This window comes from Balaenoptera borealis, assembly GCF_965194805.1.
Source record: "Balaenoptera borealis genome assembly, chromosome: 10".
Classification (NCBI taxonomy): Eukaryota; Metazoa; Chordata; class Mammalia; order Artiodactyla; family Balaenopteridae; genus Balaenoptera; species Balaenoptera borealis.
The window spans coordinates 77,069,239-77,088,780 of NC_138874.1; the positions used below are offsets into that span (position 1 = coordinate 77,069,239).

General features: G+C 39.4%; 2 protein-coding genes across 4 annotated transcripts in view; one reads left to right on the plus strand and one right to left on the minus strand.

Annotated features, from left to right (window-relative positions):
- Positions 1-3,071, plus strand: part of PCDH15 (protocadherin related 15) — a 751,961-nt gene extending 748,890 nt beyond the window's left edge. For 2 of the 3 annotated variants that reach the window (XM_082339387.1, XM_082339382.1), the window contains one exon: positions 642-2,529. In XM_082339387.1, the coding sequence (XP_082195513.1) occupies positions 642-1,502 (861 nt within the window). In that variant the 3' untranslated portion in view covers positions 1,503-2,529. Of the gene's footprint in view, positions 1-641; positions 2,530-3,006 lie in introns of those variants that run through there. The other variant, XM_082339383.1, reaches the window with a different exon arrangement.
- LOC309635420 (uncharacterized protein) overlaps positions 1-19,542 on the minus strand; it is a gene marked incomplete at its 5' end in the record, with an annotated part of 576,760 nt that overhangs the window by 133,864 nt on the left and 423,354 nt on the right. The gene's annotated exons all lie outside the window — the stretch shown is intronic.

The following is a 19,542-nucleotide window of genomic DNA, read 5'->3' on the forward strand; positions in this document are numbered from 1 at the left end:
ATATCAATCTTTTAATTATAAGAGAAAAATAAAACCACCAGTATTCTTAATGGAATTACATCATTTAAGTTTAAATTACCATAATTCATCTATATCAAATTCTTATACTTTGCCTGAAATATTTATTTGGAATACTTATCCAAAAATTTTAAAGAAAAAAGTTTTGATGTCACTGTAGTTTTACCCTGTTCAAAATTTTAAAAATAGTCAGATTTTACATTAGCTATTCAGATAAGCTATCATAATTTCCTGATTGCTTAAAATTTTGTTAAAGCAAATACATAAAACTATTAATCAAAGTCTAGGGATGGGAGAGGGAAGAGGTAATGATTAATTTATTTCTTTCTCTTTTGATCTAAGGTGCAAAATAAATTTTGAATAAGAAAAAATGAGAAAGCATTAAATTTTGGTATTATAAGGTATAAGCTAAAATAAAATAATTTACATTTCCTTGAACACCTTCTCTCTATATGCAGTGGGGATAAACAGTAGGGAATTGTGTGATTGTTCTATGAAGCCAGTTTTATAACTTGCATGAAGCTGTCAGCCTGCAGATTCACTCTTGCTTAACTTGTGTGAGACACGGTCACATAATAACCATTCCCCAGCTGACACTTCAATTGCATTTTCATGATTTTCAGGAAAAGGCAAAGAAAGTTAAAAAACCAAAAGTTGAAATTAGAGAGCCTAGTGAGGAGGAAGAAGTAGTTGTCACTATTGAAAAGCCACCAGCAGCTGAGCCAACATATACGACGTGGAAGAGAGCCAGGATATTCCCCATGATTTTTAAGAAAGTTAGAGGACTAGCTGATAGAAGAGGCATCATTGACCTTGAGGATGAAGAGTGGCAGAGACGCCTTGAGGCAGAAGATAAAGATTATTTGAAACTAACACTGGACCAAGAGGAAGCTACAGAAAGCACAGTAGAGTCGGAGGAGGAATCCTCAAGCGACTATACTGAATACAGTGAAGAGGAATCCGAGTTCAGTGAGTCTGAGACGACAGAAGAGGAGTCTGAGACAGAGACACCCTCTGAGGAGGAAGAAAGTTCTACCCCTGAATCAGAAGAATCGGAATCCACGGAGTCAGAAGGAGAAAAGGCAAGGAAGAACATTTTTCTTGCAAGAAGAAGGCCCATTGCTGAAGAGGTCAAGAAAGTCAAAGATAGAAAAGAGGAGCTACCTGAAGAGCCAGAAGAACGGAACTTGGAAGAAGAGGAGGAACACCCAGCAGAAGAACAGGAAAGTGAGCTGGCCCCTGTGGAAGAGCCCACAGACCTCGAATCTCAAGACATCACTGAGGAGGGCAGTGCAGAATCAGCTTCAGTGGAAGGAGGTGTGGAAAGTGAGGAGGAGTCAGAATCGGGTAGGAGTAGCAGTAGTAGTGAAAGTCAGTCTGGAGGTCCTTGGGGCTTTCAGGTGCCAGAGTATGACCCAAGCAAGCGAGCAAACCAAAAGAAGTCTCCAGGAGCAAGCTCAGAAGGTTACAACACAGCACTTTAAAAGAGATCACAGTAGGTGAAAGTTTTGCAGTGATGAGTGCTCTTGTGTGCAGTGCCTTCTGTGTGTTCTCTGAAATGACACTTGAAGGGGAGGAAATTGATCATGATTCTTATCTGACTTAAGATTTGGAAGCATGCCAGAGAAGTGAATATATATGCTATCCAAACAAACAGATTTGTATATCAGAATATATTAGGGTAAATCTGACTGATCTTTCCTATATTAGTAATTCAGAAGACATGCAATCAGTTACTCAGTATTTAATATTTCATACTGTGATTTCTGTTAATGCAATGTGGCATTATGTATTGCCAGTGATGCTCTGACTACTGGAATGGACTATATGAATATATATATATTATATATATATATACAGCGGTTTTGTATCATCTTAAATCCTTAGGACAAGCTGTAACAAATGAGATCTCTACAAGTCTACTTTTGCATATATGTACATTTCAAATGGCAAACATATTATCAAAAATATCATGAACCTGTTCAGTTAGGTTTATAGCTGGCAGTTTCAAATATTAGAAGTTAAATTATATAAATTTTAAAAAATAAAAGTTATTACCATTTCCTTTCTGTTGTGGATAGGAATTAAAGTGGATTTAGAAAAAAAATTGAATTGTAACAGTTATAAATTTTTTTTCTGGGTAACATAATAATTTTGAAATATATATCTGGAAATCCAAAATCATGGCTTACTTAGTGTAACACGTTGGTACTTCACATATCCCCAAAATGACAATACTATTTTAAGAATAACCAAGTAGTTTTTCACCTCTGCACCTTGTCATTTCTAATGTGGATTGGTAAAAGAAAAATAAATTTGTGAAAATTTCCATTGTGTTCCAGTTGCTTACTAAAGGAAAATTTACAATCATTAGTTTTCTGTTTTGTGTATTACAAAATAAATTGTGCAGGATGGGAAGATATTTTCTTTTAAGTTAACATGTATTTAAATGGGATGATCCAGAAAACCAGGACGCTTCAAGTGAATAAATGCATCAAATTATACAAAAAGTTTGGCTAATAATGGAGGATTAATTAAGAATTACAATATTGTAGGTTCAAAAATATCTTTAAAATATTGGGAATGGAAGTATTAGCATGAACAGAATATACTAATAATGCTGGGCTTTCCTTTCAATTTAACTTTCCTGAAAAGTATAGCAACTGTCAAAGAATGGATCAGATTCTTAAATATAACCAATATACTTTTATTTTCCCACAGTATAGCAGTAATTTGATCTAAAATAATACAAGTACTTCCTGAAATGTCTACTTTCCAACCTAGCAACTTTTTTCAGAAGTTATTACGCTCTCAAACCAATGAAGAATTTGTGGAAAAGAAACTGATGTTAATAAAAAGGTTCTTCCCTCTACCTCTTGAGTTGTTACCTTTGATAGCTTTCTGTCAAAGGTTTTGAATTTTGCAGGCATTGTAATCTTTACCCTTTTAATTCCTTTAATAATGATTCATGCTTTTTTATTTTGACAGTGGGCAAGAAAAAGAATGATAAAGTTAGTTGTTGATCGAGAGTATGAAAGTAGCTCAGCTGGAGAAGAGAGTGCTCCTGAATGTCAGAGAAACCGTCTTCACAATCCTAAAATCCACAGTAATATCAATGGCAATATATACATTGCACAGAATGGCTCTGTGGTGAGAACCCGCCGTGCCTGCCTTGCCGATAACTTAAAAGTTACTTCCCCTGTTCGATTGGGGAGGCACTTTAAGAAACTAGACAAGTTGGCAGTGACACATGAGGAGAATGTCCCCTTGAACACATTATCGAAGGGGCCATTTTCTACTGAGAAAATGAACACAAGACCAACTCTGGTTACATTTGCCCCTTGCCATGTGGGGACTGACAGTACAACAGTGAAGCCTTTGGGGAACAGGCTGAAAAGCACAGTTGAACAGGAGTCCATGGTTGACAGTAAGAACATCAAGGAGGTTCTGGACTTCAATAGTGACCACACGCAGTCAGATGACGAGGAGCTTTGGATGGGTCCCTGGAACAACCTCCATATACCAATGACAAAACTGTGACTGATTTTTTTTAAAGTTATTTTAATATTTACTTCAGTTTTTAATAAACTGCCCTTTTTACTGTCACCGAGAAACCAACGTATGGGATTTATATCATGCACACAAGCTAAAACATTGAACAACAGGCTTTAAAGTTTAAAAAGAGACAGATTTACACTCACATTTGTATCAACTAATTGTTCTTCCCAAATATCTTTTTGGACAGACTCTCAATTCACTATATAACATCATTTAAACATTTAGCTGTTTTGTTGGGCCCTGAAATTTTTTTCATTTTAATAAAGAAGAAATAATTTACTAAATAATCATTTATATTTTGTTGATTAACATAGATTACTTTTCATCTCTAGCTTCACGGAACTTGTTTTGGTGCATGTAATTTTACTTTTCATAAAAAATGGGAAAAATTTATATTAGAGGATTTTACAGGTAACGGGTTTATACAGTTGCTGTCTATACCATCCTGATTTTTTAAATGAAAGATTGAATTACAAAGAGTGATAGTTAATGTGGGGATCTTCTGTAAATTATGTAGAATCATGGGCCTATTTTCCTTATTGTCCAATAGAAAGTTTTTCAGAGTTTTCGTATGTATATGTTGACCTATTAAACATTTGAAGTCATATCTCTTTTATAAATATCATTTACAATTTTCCCTGGTGTGCGCCCCACACTCTGTAAACACTCTAACCATACCAATCATAAGAGGCAATTTAGTGTAGCCATTTGAAGTTAAATAATTATTTGGAGCATCAGAGCAAAAGCTTCCTGAGGCAAGAAAGGGTCAAATAGGCAGTAATGCATCTAGAACCACAATTTCAGTATAGAAAGTATAGTAAGATCAGAGAAGTCTCACATTAATGCCACCGAACATGAATATTTTATTAACTAACTCAGTATAAAGGAATTTGGCAGGGTCAAGAATTTATATAATATGTGAAATGCCAATAAAGGCTGTAAATTCATAGCTTCAAACATATTATAGTATTTCACTTTTCCCAGCTCCAGTTTATTCATAAAATATTTTAATGCACATAATGTTTATGTGCATAAAATGCAGACCAGAAAATGATCGCCTGGGTCCATTTTTTTAATCAAAGAACACAGTCTTGATTTTTCACCATTGAACAAAGCACAGTGTTTCACCATTAACAGAAATGAAAAAAAAAATATCCTTTCAGAAAAAATCCCCCAAACTTGCCTTGTGTGTTGCATTCTCTCCAGATATAAAAAGGATGAAGTAATATAATTTAAGATAATTCAGAATTTTATTATGGCTTTGTATTTTATAGATGTAGCTCACTTCAAATTTTGCACGGTATTGACCAAGTTCAGATTTCAATAAAATTCTCTCATGCACGCTTATTATATGGTTGAAAGATTGAATAATGTGTTACTATTTCCCTCCTACATGGTTCATATTTTAAAACTTGTTTACTATAATGCTATGTCCTTATTTTCAAAGTGAACAAATTGTATGTAGCTTAACTTACATGAGTAGTATGTTTTAATTTCAAATTTCAAAAAGTATTTGAGATCTAATACAGTAACATCTCATTTATCTGACATTACTGGAAATTAATGCATGCTACACTCTTGCCATAAAAACTATCAGCATTAACTGGGAGCTTATTAGAAATATAGAGTCTTGCCCACACCCCCAGGTCTGCTAAACAAGAATCCATGTTCTCACAAGATCGCAAGGTGGTTTGTATGCATATTTACTTTTGAGAAGTAATTACCATTAATACCATTGAACTCCAGGGCTTACTCCTTGAAACACCAAAGCAATTGTTTTTAGTATAAAATATTTTGGATAGAAGTTACATTAAGCATATTGTGTTTTCCTACATGCTCAATCAGAAATCACTAAATATAAGTTAATAATTTCCTGATGTCCCAGGGTCATCTCAATTAGCATCCTGGTATTCTTTCTGCATATAGATTATGTTGGGTTTTTTTTTTTCTTTCTCTAATTTCAGGCTGTGATATTTAACTAATTTTGTCACTGTGCCTCTCTCTAAAATTCATCTTCCAGTTTACTTTGAATCTTCTGGTGAGAAAGTTTGTGTCTTTCTTTGTTTTGCTTGTTATTGAAAAATCATTAAAACCCAAGATAGGGATAAGGTATGTGGATTCAAGCAAAAGTCTTGTGATTCTAAGAAGCTTTTCAGGGTCACTATTGGGATCTGAGCACTGTTCTTGAAATCTGAAAGTTGTTGGCAGAAGACTAATACCCTGATATATGAGATGTCGCTGTATTTTAATGTTCAATTTTTACAAGGAAATATGCAAAATATTTCCAGCTACTTAGCAGACATATTTCAGCTATTTCAAGTTGACCAGTTCAGTAAAAACAATCATGAAGTTAATATGTCCCTAAGTTAGTGGACATACCTAAAGGTAAGCAGTATTTACACAGAGTAGCCAAATCAAATATTTGCTCAGTATATTTTGAGGTAAAGTATACATTGCAGCAAAAGCATTACCAACTAACAGCATAAATCTGGACTGATTGAATAGTAACTTTGATAGGACTTTATTCTATAAAACTCTGACTCAGGATTAAAATTGTGGAATCCAGGGGAGATATTCAAGTGTGTTTAAGAATACTTCATGTAAATGATGTTTCTATGTAAATGTTTATAAAGAAAGTGGTGGTTATTTTTCCTAGATGGGTATAGCAAATTTTTGTGGTGGTTCTTAATCAGCACCAGCTTTCAATCAGTCAGAAGAAACAGCAGATCTTGGCTGGTTAAGATGAGAACAGACTGATATGACTATAATATCGCTAAACCTGTTGATTTCAAGAGAAGGCCTTGTTGGCATGAAGGGCAAGGCAAGGAAAATGAAAAATAGATTCAAGGTGACATAGGGCATTTGTGACTCAAAGATCATGAAATCACAGAGGCTAATCTCTCTCTCTCAACTTCTCTTTTTCATTAGGTACAAACTGTGAGAGTTGTCATAGAATGATAACTGTAGGCTGGCCAGAAGCATCTTTTTAAATCCAGAAAAAAAAAGTTTGCCTTGAATTTTGTATGTGATATGGCATTCATGTTATTAAACCACGTTGTTAACAGGAATGCTAAAACATGTTATTTATGCTAAGTGGTTCTTCCAAATGGGATATGGTAGCTACTATTAAAATATTGTTAATTACATTTATGTATCATAGAGCCAGAAAATATTGAATATTGATCCTTGAGGGAAGACATTTTCTTTCTTTTACTTCATGAGCCTTACTTTTTCTCTTGCTCTGCTTCACTTTCTGCACTTTCTGCCATGAGTGGGGCTTATATACCACTTAAATTAATTAGTAAAATAGGCAGAAAGTTCTAATAATCCATTCTCAGGGCAGATGCCCACTGGTGCCTGCAAATAACATAGCGATAAGGCTGAGAGATAGGTTCAAAATTATATTGAGGACCTCTACTTTTTATTGATAATTTCCTCTACTCAAATGATAACATGGATTCTTTTGCTCTATTTTTTTCCTCTCTTGTTTTTGCATTTGTTGACTTTGATCTTTGTAATAACAATCTTTACTTTTTAGATTGGTGTTTTTTCATTGCAATCTACTTTATATTTATGATAAGTTAAGCACATATATGGAAGGCTTGAACATTGTCTATAGTTTGGAAAATTATCAATACATTCACTGCTCTCCCAATTTCTTTTATCCAAACACTTTTTTTAAACAAATATTATGTTACTGTATGTAAAATATGAATTAAAAATTTAAGTTAAAAATGCATTGTTACTCACTACACAATGTTTCAAAAATAAATTTCCATTTGAAACAAAATGGCCTCTCTTTCTGTCAGGTGGGGATAAACATCAGTAACGATTTTCCTATTTACATGTTTAGTATTTCAGTTTGATAACACAAAGAAAATCCTGCTCTGCAAACTCTTATCTTTGAACAATCTGGAGAAAGGATGTGTATTTTAAAACTATCATCCTTTCTGATACATTTCATTCATGTATCCGTGTTACCAAGTTCTAAGAAGAGTGGGACACTGTGTTTTCTAACATTCCACCTATCCACTTAACTTTTAATTTTTATAATCCCATAAACACTAAGATGTTAATATATAATCTGTCAGCATGTCCATAGAAATGCTAAATGACAGCGTAAATATATCAAGAAGTATAGTCAATATGAAGTTACATTATGCCTTTTTACATGATTGAGTTGGATGTTTCAGGTTCATAATTTGTGTATTTATATCTTTTTCTATTATTCATCCATCTATCTAGCTATGCTCATGTTTCCCTGGATACATGCAGCTTACCTTAACTTTATAATGCAGTTGATGATATAATAACTTCAATCATCTTTTATCTCAAACAATCAGTATAGGGAAGAATAAGTTTTCTAAAACAACTGTCTTGAATACAGAGTAAATTCTTGGCCTTTTGCCCCTTTGCTCTTCATATCATAGAATAGAATTTTATTTATCTTTGTATTTCTGGTGCTCACACCAGAAAAATATTGCATTTAATAGAATGAGTTAATTCTAGCCCTGTCACTGCATGACCTTGGGTGGGTCATTTGACAATTCACCCCATTGGGAAATGACAATAATAATGTCCACCTCAAATAAGAGATAAAATCAGAGACTTGATCTGAACATATTTTTCCATCTCTATAATGGTATATAGAGATGGAAAGAGAATAAAAATTAGAAAGTGTTCTTCATATTCGTCACAAATATGGCCAGATTATAATATTTTACTTGCTAAATACCAGTGTAACTTTTACTGACCTATGCCAAGTAGTTGATATTCTAAGTTATAAGAAAATACATCTTTCCCCCAGGTAATGAAAATGGTTTGTATTTTTAAAGAGAAATAAACCTATAGGATGTTTCCCCTATGACTTGGGCTTCTGTATGGTAAAAAAAGTAATAAAGTAAAATAAATAAATAAATAAATAAGCACTGTTAAAGAACATCATGCAATGCCTGAGCTCCAGGAGGACTGTTGAGAGGTTTCATGGGTATGCATGTGAGGGACTCCTGAGCAGTCTCATCTAAAATATGTCCCATTTTAATCTAAATACTTACCCTAAGTACACCTTTTGTGTAGGGTAATCACTGAATTAGCAATGGCTCTTCTGAATTTGTTGTGAAAGAGACAAGATGTTTATCAAAATCTAGCTAAGTTTAGGGGCTTCCCTGGTGGCGCAGTGGTTGAGAATCTGCCTGCCAATGCAGGGGACACGGGTTCGAGCCCTGGTCTGGGAAGATCCCACATGCTGCTGAGCAACTGGGCCCGTGAGCCACAACTACTGAGCCTGCGTGCCTGGAGCCTGTGCTCCGCAACGGGAGAAGCCATGACAGTGAGAGGCCCGTGCACCGCGATGAAGAGTGGCCCCCACTTGCCACAACTAGAGAAAGCCCTTGCACAGAAACGAAGACCCAACACAACCAAAAATAAAAAATAATAAATAAATAAATAATTTTTTAAAAAAGGAATTCCTTTTTTAAAAAATCTAGGGCTTCCCTGGTGGCGCAGTGGTTGAGAATCTGCCTGCCAATGCAGGGAACACGGGTTCGAGCCCTGGTCTGGGAAGATCCCACATGCCGCGGAGCAACTAGGCCCATGAGCCACAACTACTGAGCCTGCGCGTCTGGAGCCTGTGCTCCCCAACAAGAGAGGCCGCGACAGTGAGAGGCCCGCGCCCCGCGATGAAGAGTGGCCCCCACTCGCCGCAACTAGAGAAAGCCCTCGCACAGAAACAAAGACCCAACACAGCCAAAAATAATAAATAAATAAATTAAAAAAAAAAAATCTAGCTAAGTTTAGCTTAGAAAATTTAAGCTTTTTTCGTAATCTCAACAGCATGATTTACATAAATGAGTGTACTGACAAAAGATGGTTTGGAAATGTAGTATCTGTGACTCAGTGTCCTTACCCCCTTTACTATCTATTCCCCAGCAGATTTCTTTACTTTTGTCATTTCCTACAAAGGACACTGAATTTTCTAACTCTATAAAAATATTGATCATAGTACAATGAGGAGAGAAAACAAAATTTTAGTCAGCTTGAATACATATATATATATAAATAGTATAAGCCAACATTCACATATTTAAATTGATACTTTAGTTACATAGACATATTTAATTCATATAATAAAGTCATATCAAAATATTGCTTTTATAGATTCTGATTTGCCATATAATTTTATTTATACTATTGAATTCATCATTAATATCAATCACTAAGGTTTTTCCAGAGGTACAGGTACTATTCATGTAATAAGACATTTTGGGGTGGGGGGGAGGTAGGAGGAGACTAGAGATGTATATTCCTGATGCAACAAATGTATGCCTTTTAAAAGGAAGGCAAGTATACTGTATGCCTTTTAAAACTAAGCTTTGAAGGTTTACTTACATTAACATGTATAATTGAGATAGCATTACCATAACTTGCTTGATAAGCAATAAGTATAGGCTTGAAATAAGTGTCTAAATAGCATTATTAGGTTTATATCAGGCTCTTTCTACTGAGAGACAAATTCACCCAAAGACCTTAGGGCTGAAATAATATGAGCCCTAAGCTACCAACATGTCATTATGTAGTCATTTCCCAATGTTTGTGTCTAGGGCGGGGCTTGACAAATAAATTTTGGTTGTAGTCATTCCTTTGTTACTATATTACACTGGTCACATCCCAAACTCTCTAGTTCAGTTTCCATAACTACAAAATGAGTTTGGATATAGGATTCCTAGGGCCATTTTGAGTAGAAGCTGAAATAATGGGCACAATATTACCTCGAAACAAGCAAGCCATATAAATACAACTATGCTTTACAGAACCAGCTGCTGTGCCCATCTCCTGCCTGTGTTATTTATTTATATCCCATTTCAGAACAAAAGGTCTCATGGTGATTTACAAAAATGCATAGACTACAAGAGGTGAAATAAGGTTGAAAGAATGAGACAAAGGGAAATAAAGATAAGGGAAGAATAAATATAGTGCTTAGATTAGCACTCATTATGTGTGCCACGGTTCTATACATTAGTTATTTAAGCCACAAATTTAGTCCTAATCTCCACCAGCTGTCAGATCAAAAAGGAAAGTACAATTAGTTACAAGATTCATAGTGTGCATAAAGTTAGAAAACAATTATTGAAGAGAAGTCAGCTTTGCTTGTTATCAAGACAGGAGAGAAATTTTTCCTAAGGGACCTTATAAAAAGTACACTATATGATATATTGCCTTAGATGTAGTCATGCAAATTTTATTTCTTTGCTTCTCAATTTTCTCTTGCAAAGCTTGCAAACACCAGCCTTCCTTCTAGATCTTAAAGTGTTTAAGTCACTGACTCTGTCACCCTGCTACCAATGTTTCCTACGATGACAGCTGGAAGGGTAGATTGCCAGAATACTTTCTACTTTCACTAGCATTCTTTCTTGACAACAGATTTATATTAATCCCACTTTAATTAAGTCATTAACCAAAAGCCTGGTTGTAAAGCTCTATAGCTGTGCTGTTCACTGATGATGGCATATATAAACGCTGACCTATTTCTTTATTTCTTCAGAATATAGATTTTCCCCCTTGAAGTTTAAGCCTGAATTTAGGGAATATTGTTTTAGACCAATGAAACCAACTCTTATAAGGTAGGTAAAAATATGAAGACTATGCTATCACCTTAATTGCTTGAGTAATTTAGCCTAATTATGTCCAGTATATTAGCATTTCATACTCATATATTTGGACAAGGATGGGTGTAGTTAGTGGTATTTTCAGTGATGTCCTGGTAAACCAGCTCTCTAGAAAAAGCAAACAAAAATAAAGCAAATCAAAATGATTTGTTGTGTTTTCAGATTTCTGTGATATAAGAACTCCTATGACAGCCATATCCAGCTAAATTACCAGCTTGGCAAATTCTTGAAATTTTAACAAGCAAGTATGGACTTGTTTTACATGTTTTGTACTACAGCAATTATTAAGAGCACCTACTTTCACTTTTAAAAAGGCAGCAGAAACTTTCCCTGGAAGTCAAGAAAGGCTTTACAGAAGAACCTGCCAGAAAGATAATAGAAAATGATCAAAACAAGTCTTTGTATACAATGGGGGAAGAGAAGAGAAACAGAAGGACCAGCACCTTCTCTCTAAACAGGAGAGAAGATCTTTCTACCTCCCTCACCTTATCCTGGTCCACATACCTCAGTAAGTCAGTATGGTCACTGAACGTGGCTGTCCTCCCAAAAAGAATCATCTTGGCTGCTTTCTGAGTGATGAACAGAACAAAAGAGGTTGGGCGGGGTGGAGGTGGGGGGAGGCTACAGAAATCTATTTTAAATTTGGGGATTTTCTCTTGATCTGGAAGAGGGAAAAAACTGTCCTTTAATGAAATACTTAGCATGACTAATTGTACACAGTTACTGCTAGCTGCCTGTCCAGTGTCCATCCCTCCTTTCTTCTTTACTAACAGAGGCCTGCTTTGGGAGGGGGTATACATGTGCCCTTCTAAAATTCTCACCTTCTCAGTTACAGGTGGTCCTGTGACCCAGGTGTAGCCAATGAAATGTAAGTGAAAGTGAGATAGGCTGGGACCTGGGACCGTTTACCCCAGCAACAAAATACAAAGAAACTGTAAGGGACTAAAAATAACTGCATGTGTGTGCATGCGGGCAGTTATGAAAAATAAGTTACAAAAAGGCCACCAACTACCATTTCTGAGGTGCTGAGAGCAAAAGCAGGGTCCAGTGCATGATCCCTGCACACGGCACCACCAAGGGGGTATGCAGACCACCTAAGCCGCCCCCCTGGCCCAACCCACCAATGCACCTCCACACTCACCCCATTTAGGGAACCAATTCTCACCCCCTCATCAAGCAAGCAAGGGAACCTGTTACTTGCTTTCACTCCCTTGTGCTGCAGCACAAGTCCCAAGAAAGGCTTGCCTGAATTCCTCGTCAGGCCTCTTATCAATTTCTATTGATTAAAGAGTCCAAGGACCCAAATCAGTAACAAAACGTTCTGGGGCAAAGAACCCTTTCTAAATAAAAAGTGAAAGCTTTGCTGGAAGAAAGACTGCCTTTTTCCTTTGCCTCTCCCTCCTTCCTCCTCTTCTTGCCTGGAAAGGAGATGTGATAGTGGAGATGCAGCAACTGTCTTGTGACTATGTGGTGTAGAGATGTTGTTAACTAGTGTGAGGGAGCCAGAGAAATATGGAAGGCTAGGAGAGAGAGGAGAGATGTGAAATTGTGGTGGGTGGGAGAGCAAGCTAGTCAAGAAAGTCAGCCATGACCCCACTCTCAAGGAATCAAGGCAGGAAGTGCTAGGAGAGGAGCACACAGCACTATGGGAACATAGAAGAAAGGAAGACGAGGAAGGGAAGGGAGAGGGCAGTCCAGTGAAGTAAATGGCCTTGCCAAGCGTTTTCTAATACCATCCATCACTTGGAGCAGGAACAGTGCCAGCAGTGATACTCACAGTGCAATGAGCTATACACTTGTGTTTCTCCCAATCTATTTAAGCGGTGTCAAAAAATAAAAATGAAACCTAAATCAGCATTAAATTTTTAAATTAAATGGTATTAATAAATAGTTCACTCTTGCTTTGGCCAGTTGGCTGACTTTCCTATAGAATAGGGAGGTCAAGAAGATAAGTAAACTCCTAGGCGGGGCTTTTTGGCATTCAGAGGTGAATCTGGAAGGAGAATCTACTGACTGAATGGGGGCATGTGCTTACAGACTGGCTAGTCCCCAGGGGCCATCTGATGGAACAATGGGACCGAGAGCAGGACATCAGGCAGCAGAACCACAGATTCCTCGAATGGGCAGGAAAGTGTTGGGAAAGCATGATTTTTTTCCCATACTCTCACAGCTTCTTAGAGGCCATCCACTGAGTGCCAGCCTTGTGCAGTAGAGTCTCTCACTGCATGCATTTCCCTCTTCCAAGAGACTCGTGTGGCAGGATGCATAGACTCATCTCTCTTTTGTAGATGCTGCCCCTGCACCCAGGACAGTTAGGGGACCTTCGGAGGACATACAAAAAGGAAGAGGACCAGGACCAGGAGCCCACATTTCCTAGGTGTCCACCACGGCCGGAGGTCTACAGTGCTGCACACATTCATGGGTTCAAGGATGGGATCTCATTTAATCCTCACAGACCCCTGCAAAGTAGGGATTATACCCCCATTTTACAGATAAAGTAACTGAGGCTAAGAGAAATAGAGTAATTAGCCAAAGTTGCTTGGCTGGAAAGCTACGGTGCTGGGATGTAATCCCAGGTCAATGCTTGGGGTCACAGCTCTGCCCCCAGATCCAGTTGCTGGCACCTGTGAGTTTCTTTAGGAGAGTAGGTATGTAAGCATTTGTCATTTATAATACAGAAGAGCTGAAGAGTGCAGTGAGCTAGACAGCTTCAATTTGATTCCCAATTCCACTACTCACTGGCTGTGTGACCCGGGGCAAGTTTCCTAACCTCTCAGTGCTTCAGTTTCCGCATTGGTAAAATGCGGATAATGAGAGTAGCATCTAACACTTAATTAGACCATATAAAGCCCCTAGAACAGTGGCTGGCACATGAGAAGCCCTGAGTAAATATCCGCTATTGCTATTTTATTGTTTTTATTGTTGTTGTTGATAATGATGATGCCAAAGTGAGTGGAGGAGCCCGTGAAGCTGCGTGGCGGAGGCAGTCATGGGGGAAAGCATCCTGAACTCTGCCAACCCTGGAAGCCCCAAAAGTCCACCTCAGCGGTGGCAGGTGTAAAGGGTGGAGAACTGTGTTTCTACCCACCACCCCAGGCCCAGGCATGGCTTCCCCAGCAAGAAGTGGTTTTGGTTTTGTCTGATGTTTGTTCTGAGTATTCAGACACAGGTCCTCTTGAGCTCCTGTCCCCACAGAGTCTCCCACCCAGCTCCCCGGGGGAAGTGAACATGCCCATGGTCATGTCCTGGGCAAGTCCCTGCTGAGGCCTTGGCTTCCCTCAGTGGAGACCAGAAGAGTGGGACTGGACTCCCGCCAGGCACCTGTAAAAAAGTCAGCCGTCTCTGCTGGGGGACACTTGTGAGTCTGTGGCCCAGCCAGTGTGAGGACACTTGCCTCTCATCCGTGAGCCGTGGGTCCGTGTCTGCCCCTGGGAAGGCCCAGCCACCAGGGAAAAAGGCTGGGGGGTAGGCGCACCTCTGTACTGCTTATCTGCTCTCTGTGACCCTCACATTGTTTCCCTGGGGAGTGCCATACCTCAGGGCCAGGCCACCCTAGCACACTCTCAGGGTACCTTTGGGCCTGGCCAAAATCACCCAGGCCCACATATCCTGAGAGGGAACACAAAAGCACTGGGTAAGCAAGGATGCTGGATCCGCGTTGGCAATCCCCTCAGAGCTTCACTCCCCTCTTAAAGTGCAAGTTCTGAGCGGGAGGGGATGGATTCTATACAGTTAGAGCCCGTCACCCTTTGCCATGTCCCCAGATGGGAGCCCTGCACAGCAGGCAGTTAAACTGGTCAGAAACAGTCCCCAGTAACCTAATGAGTCCAAATAACCATAAAGCCTTCCTGTCTGTTGCAGCCTGTCTCCACAAAAATAAAGCTGCTGATCAGAACCTTCCAGAAACATCAAGGCCAGAGCCATCCAAAAGCTCATTCTGGTGAGCTTTTCCTGCCCCACTCTATCTTTTAAAAATTGCAAGAAATTTATCTTGGGTTTTGAAAATTAGCACAGCATCTTTGATAAGAAATTTGCCGCTATCTTTAAAAGGCCATAAAAATATCCATTCCCATTTACCCAGAAATCTCATTTCTGAGATTGTAGCTTAAGGAAATCACCGAAAGTCAGGGGGAAAAAACAGTAATAGTTAAAGCTACCGACTGCAGATTGGACTAAAACATCTAAGTTGACTCTGGAAATGGCCTCCTGTCTGTCCAACACCAGAAGGATGGCTATATTTGTGCGTGGCTGTCAACTCCATGGCATCCTGTATGGATGTTAAAAATTATGTCTGTTTCACAAGGAAAAACCTATAAGTGACAAAGGAACACAAAATGGCACGTGCACCAACTGACATGAAATGTGCCTGCACATGGCCCAGAAGGAGGTGTGTATAGGGATGTTGGGATTGCAGAGGACCCTCCCTCCCTCCTTCCTCTCTTTCTTTTTTTCTTTCACTCTCTCTCCCTTCCTTTAACTGAGGCCATTGGGTTTACTCTCTGTCCTCAAGAGGCAGGGACAAGAGCCCTTAGGAAGAGAAGGAAGTGCCCTCAAACTGCTTCCCAGCTTTCCCCATTGCATCCAAATCCTTGCTCTTCTTCTCAGCCCCTGTCGAATCCAAACAGCAATGAAATAGCATAATCATCACCATTGCGTTGTCATCAAAGCCAGAGTCATGCATGCTAAACTTCAGAAGCCCCTGCCTTGAGACTCCAGCTCCAGAGAGGCCCGCCTAGGAAGGTGCCATAAAATAATCACGTCACTGATGTGTCCTGGAGCCCTTGTCCTGAGCACAAGTCAGACGCAAGTCATACTGGCTAGTCTCGGTACGAGGATGCACGTTAGATGGAAAAATAAAATTCCAAGGCCAAAGGAGGCACTGATGATGGTATGTGAGGGAGTTATCAGAGCCCAAGGGGGTTTAGGGGATCATCAGAGGCCAGGCTGTTCCTGGTAGGATTGGGAGAGGACAGGCATCTCCCGGGCTCACTCTGGCCTTGGGAGGCCAGACTTGTACAGACAAATCCTCAGAAGGAGCATACTGGGTTAGAACCTGGGCACTAGGTTACCCAAACATCTGAACTACTGTCTGTTCCCATGTAAAGTGGGGATTGAGACCTTGGCCTAGGAAGCCTTCACAAGCAGTAAACAAAAAAGCACCAACCGTAAGGGAAACATTAATTCATTAGGCCACATTGCATTATGAACTGTTATCAAGTCATCATGAAGAGAGTAAACACAAGTCACACACACTGACAGTATTCACAATAATTATAACCAACAAAGTTAGTATTCAAAGTGTGAAAGAATTCCTCTGATCTGCCATGGAAAAGATAAGCAGTCCAACGGAAAAATGAGCGAAAGACACACAGAGGCATTTTTCAAACAAAGAAGCTCACATTACAAAGAAAGGAAAAGTTGTTTAACCTCCAATGTACAAGAAAGTCACGATAAGAATGTGGAGCGATGGGAATCCTCTGCTGTGGGAATGTGATTAGGCCCAGCCGCTCTCAGAGACAGTCTGGCAACAGCCAATGAGGGATCTGGCAGCACCTAATGAGGGGATACGTAGCTGCCCTATGATGGAGCACATCCACCATTAGATGCGAGTTGTAGAGGAAACTTGTGCACAGGTACCCTAGGGTCCAGGGAAATATTCACCCCCCATCGCCAAAACACAGAAAACTGGCAATGGTGCAAATAACCCTCAAAGGTAGACTACCTGCTTTTTAAATGTGGTCTATTCATTCATTAACCAGAAAAATCTCAAAAACGTTGTTTTGAGCAAAAATTGGGAGAGTCACTTTAAAAAGAATATCTTTGATCTTATTTATATAAAGTACAAAAATAAGGAAAACTATCCAATACATTAATTTGAGATGCACACATACAAGGATGCTAAGAGCCTAAGAGTTAATTTTACTCCTGCTATCTGTTTAAGATGTACCTAAAATGATGTTTGTACAGTAGGATTCATTGCAACATTGTTTCTAATAGCAAAAGATTTGAAATAACTTGCGTCCATCAGTTGGGGCTGGTTTAATAGATTAAGGCTCACCAAGTGTCACTGTGCAAAAGAGTAGAAAATGAAGAAAATAGGAAAACATATTTTTGTTTGTGTTTGCCTGCTCTTACTCACAGAAACCAGGATGAACATCTTCCCTATCCCAGCTTGTGCCTGCTGTCCTGGCATAATTTAATCATACCTTTCCCTGTTGGTAAGGTCCTGGTTTGAACAATAAATTACACAGGTCATCCTAATCCAATCCATTTCTGCTTTGTCCTGTTAGCAAGGCTAGACTGCATTTCTTAGTCTCTCCTACAGTTAGGTTTGGCCATGAGAATGAGTTCTAGGCAGTGGAATGTAAGTGGAAGTTAAGTCACAACTCTCAGGCCTGGCCTATAATACCCCTACATGTGAGATCCTTTCCCTTCCAGCTGCCTGGGTGCCAATGCCAAAGGCAACCTCAGAAACCCTGAGCTGAACATAGCACAGCCCCTGGCAGCCTGGATCCCAGAGTGACTATGTGGACAACCGCTGCCCATCCCCCTCTCCCTGCCTCTGCTGCCCTCCTTTGGTGAGTAGAAGGAAACTGCTTTGTGCTTTCGTCATTAGGCATTTGGGGGTCTATTATTTGTTACAGCAATCACTGTAACTAATGCAATTGATTTCTTATTGAAAAAATAAATGTACAAATATATGTTACATGCTTCTTTATTTGTAGGATATATTTTACAGGGAAAATTATTTGAAATAGAGATCCTTAACCTATAGAATTACTGTGAAGACTGAAAAATAATGTATAGAAAGCCTTCTTTAGTGACTGGACAAGAGTTGGTACTCTAAAATTTGTAAGGTTATTAATTTGTGTATTTGTTAAATTGAGGGCCATTGTCAGGGCTGAACACTGGACTGTCCTGTCACTCTTTCCTGATGAAGACCACCCTCCCCGGGATACCTCCAGTAGGTCCCAGAGCTTAGCTCTGCAGGAAGCCTTGGCAAACCTCTCACTGGGGTCAGGACTTGAGGGCCAGTGAGGGCCTTCCTGGTTCCTGGGACTGCAACTGCCCCTCACCTCCACCCACCTGGACAATACTCAGGCCCTGCGTGGGAGGCAATTAACTCCCTACTCCCTCACTTTTTATTTTCTTTTAAATTCTTAAAGTGTCCTTCTCTCCCTCTCCAATTATTAAAGTAATAAGTGCTCTTTGTATGGAATTGGGAAAACATATTAAGGCTCAAGGAAGAACATTAAGATGTCCACAATCCTACCCACCAGGAATATCCTCGGGGCTTCCTATGAAGTAAAGCACTGAGGGGCAGGGCCCAGCTCAAAGTGTGTGTGTGTGTGTGTGTGTGTGTGTGTGTGTGTGTGTGTGTGTGTGTGTGTGTTAAATGATGCATACACAGAATTTACCATCTCAACCATTTTTAAGAGCACAGTTCAGTGAAATTAAGTACATTCACACTGTTGTGCCACCATCACTACCCTTCATCTCCAGAACTTTTTCATCTTCCCAAACGGAAACTCTATACCTTAAACAATAACTCCCCATTCTTCCCTCCAACCAGCCCCTGGCAACCACCATTCTACTTTCTGTCTCTATGAATTTGACTCCTCTAGGGACCTCATGTAAGTGGGATCATACAGGATTTGTCCTTTTTGTGACTAGTTTATTTCACTTAGCATAATGTCCTCAAAGTTCATCCATGTCGTAGCATATGTCAGAATCTGCTTCCTTTTTAAGGCTGAATAATAGTCCATGGTATAGATAGATGACATTTGTTTATCCATTCATCCAAATCCTGACTTTTAATCTGAGTGTTTTCTGTGAACTTTCCTCCCTTCTAACACTTACTGGGACCCTGAAAGCTATTTCCTCCCTCTCAGTTCACAAAAGTCTCAAAGAAGGTGCAAGAGCAGGAAACAGAGATTCGAGTAAGTGCCTGCAGGGCAGGTGGGGCAGGCGGAGAGCAGAGGCTCTGAGTGGGAAGAAAGGAGAGGCGAGGGTCGGCTGGAGTCATTGGCAGACAGGATGGAGGTGGATGGGTGACTCTCCCGTGACCTGGGCCTACAAGTGACCCACTGCCCAACAGTCCTGGACACCTAGAGGGGCTGGGAGTGAAGGAAAGACCCTGTCCCTGAAAAGGGGACAGGAACTGAGCAAGGGATTGCCTCAGGAACCTTCCTAAGAAAGACAGAGGTGGACACCTGACCTCTCTTCAATTTGCACAGATCTAGGGCCGAAACCCTCCAGCCAGCTCTGGGTGGGTTAATTGAAAAAGGCAGTTAATATGGGG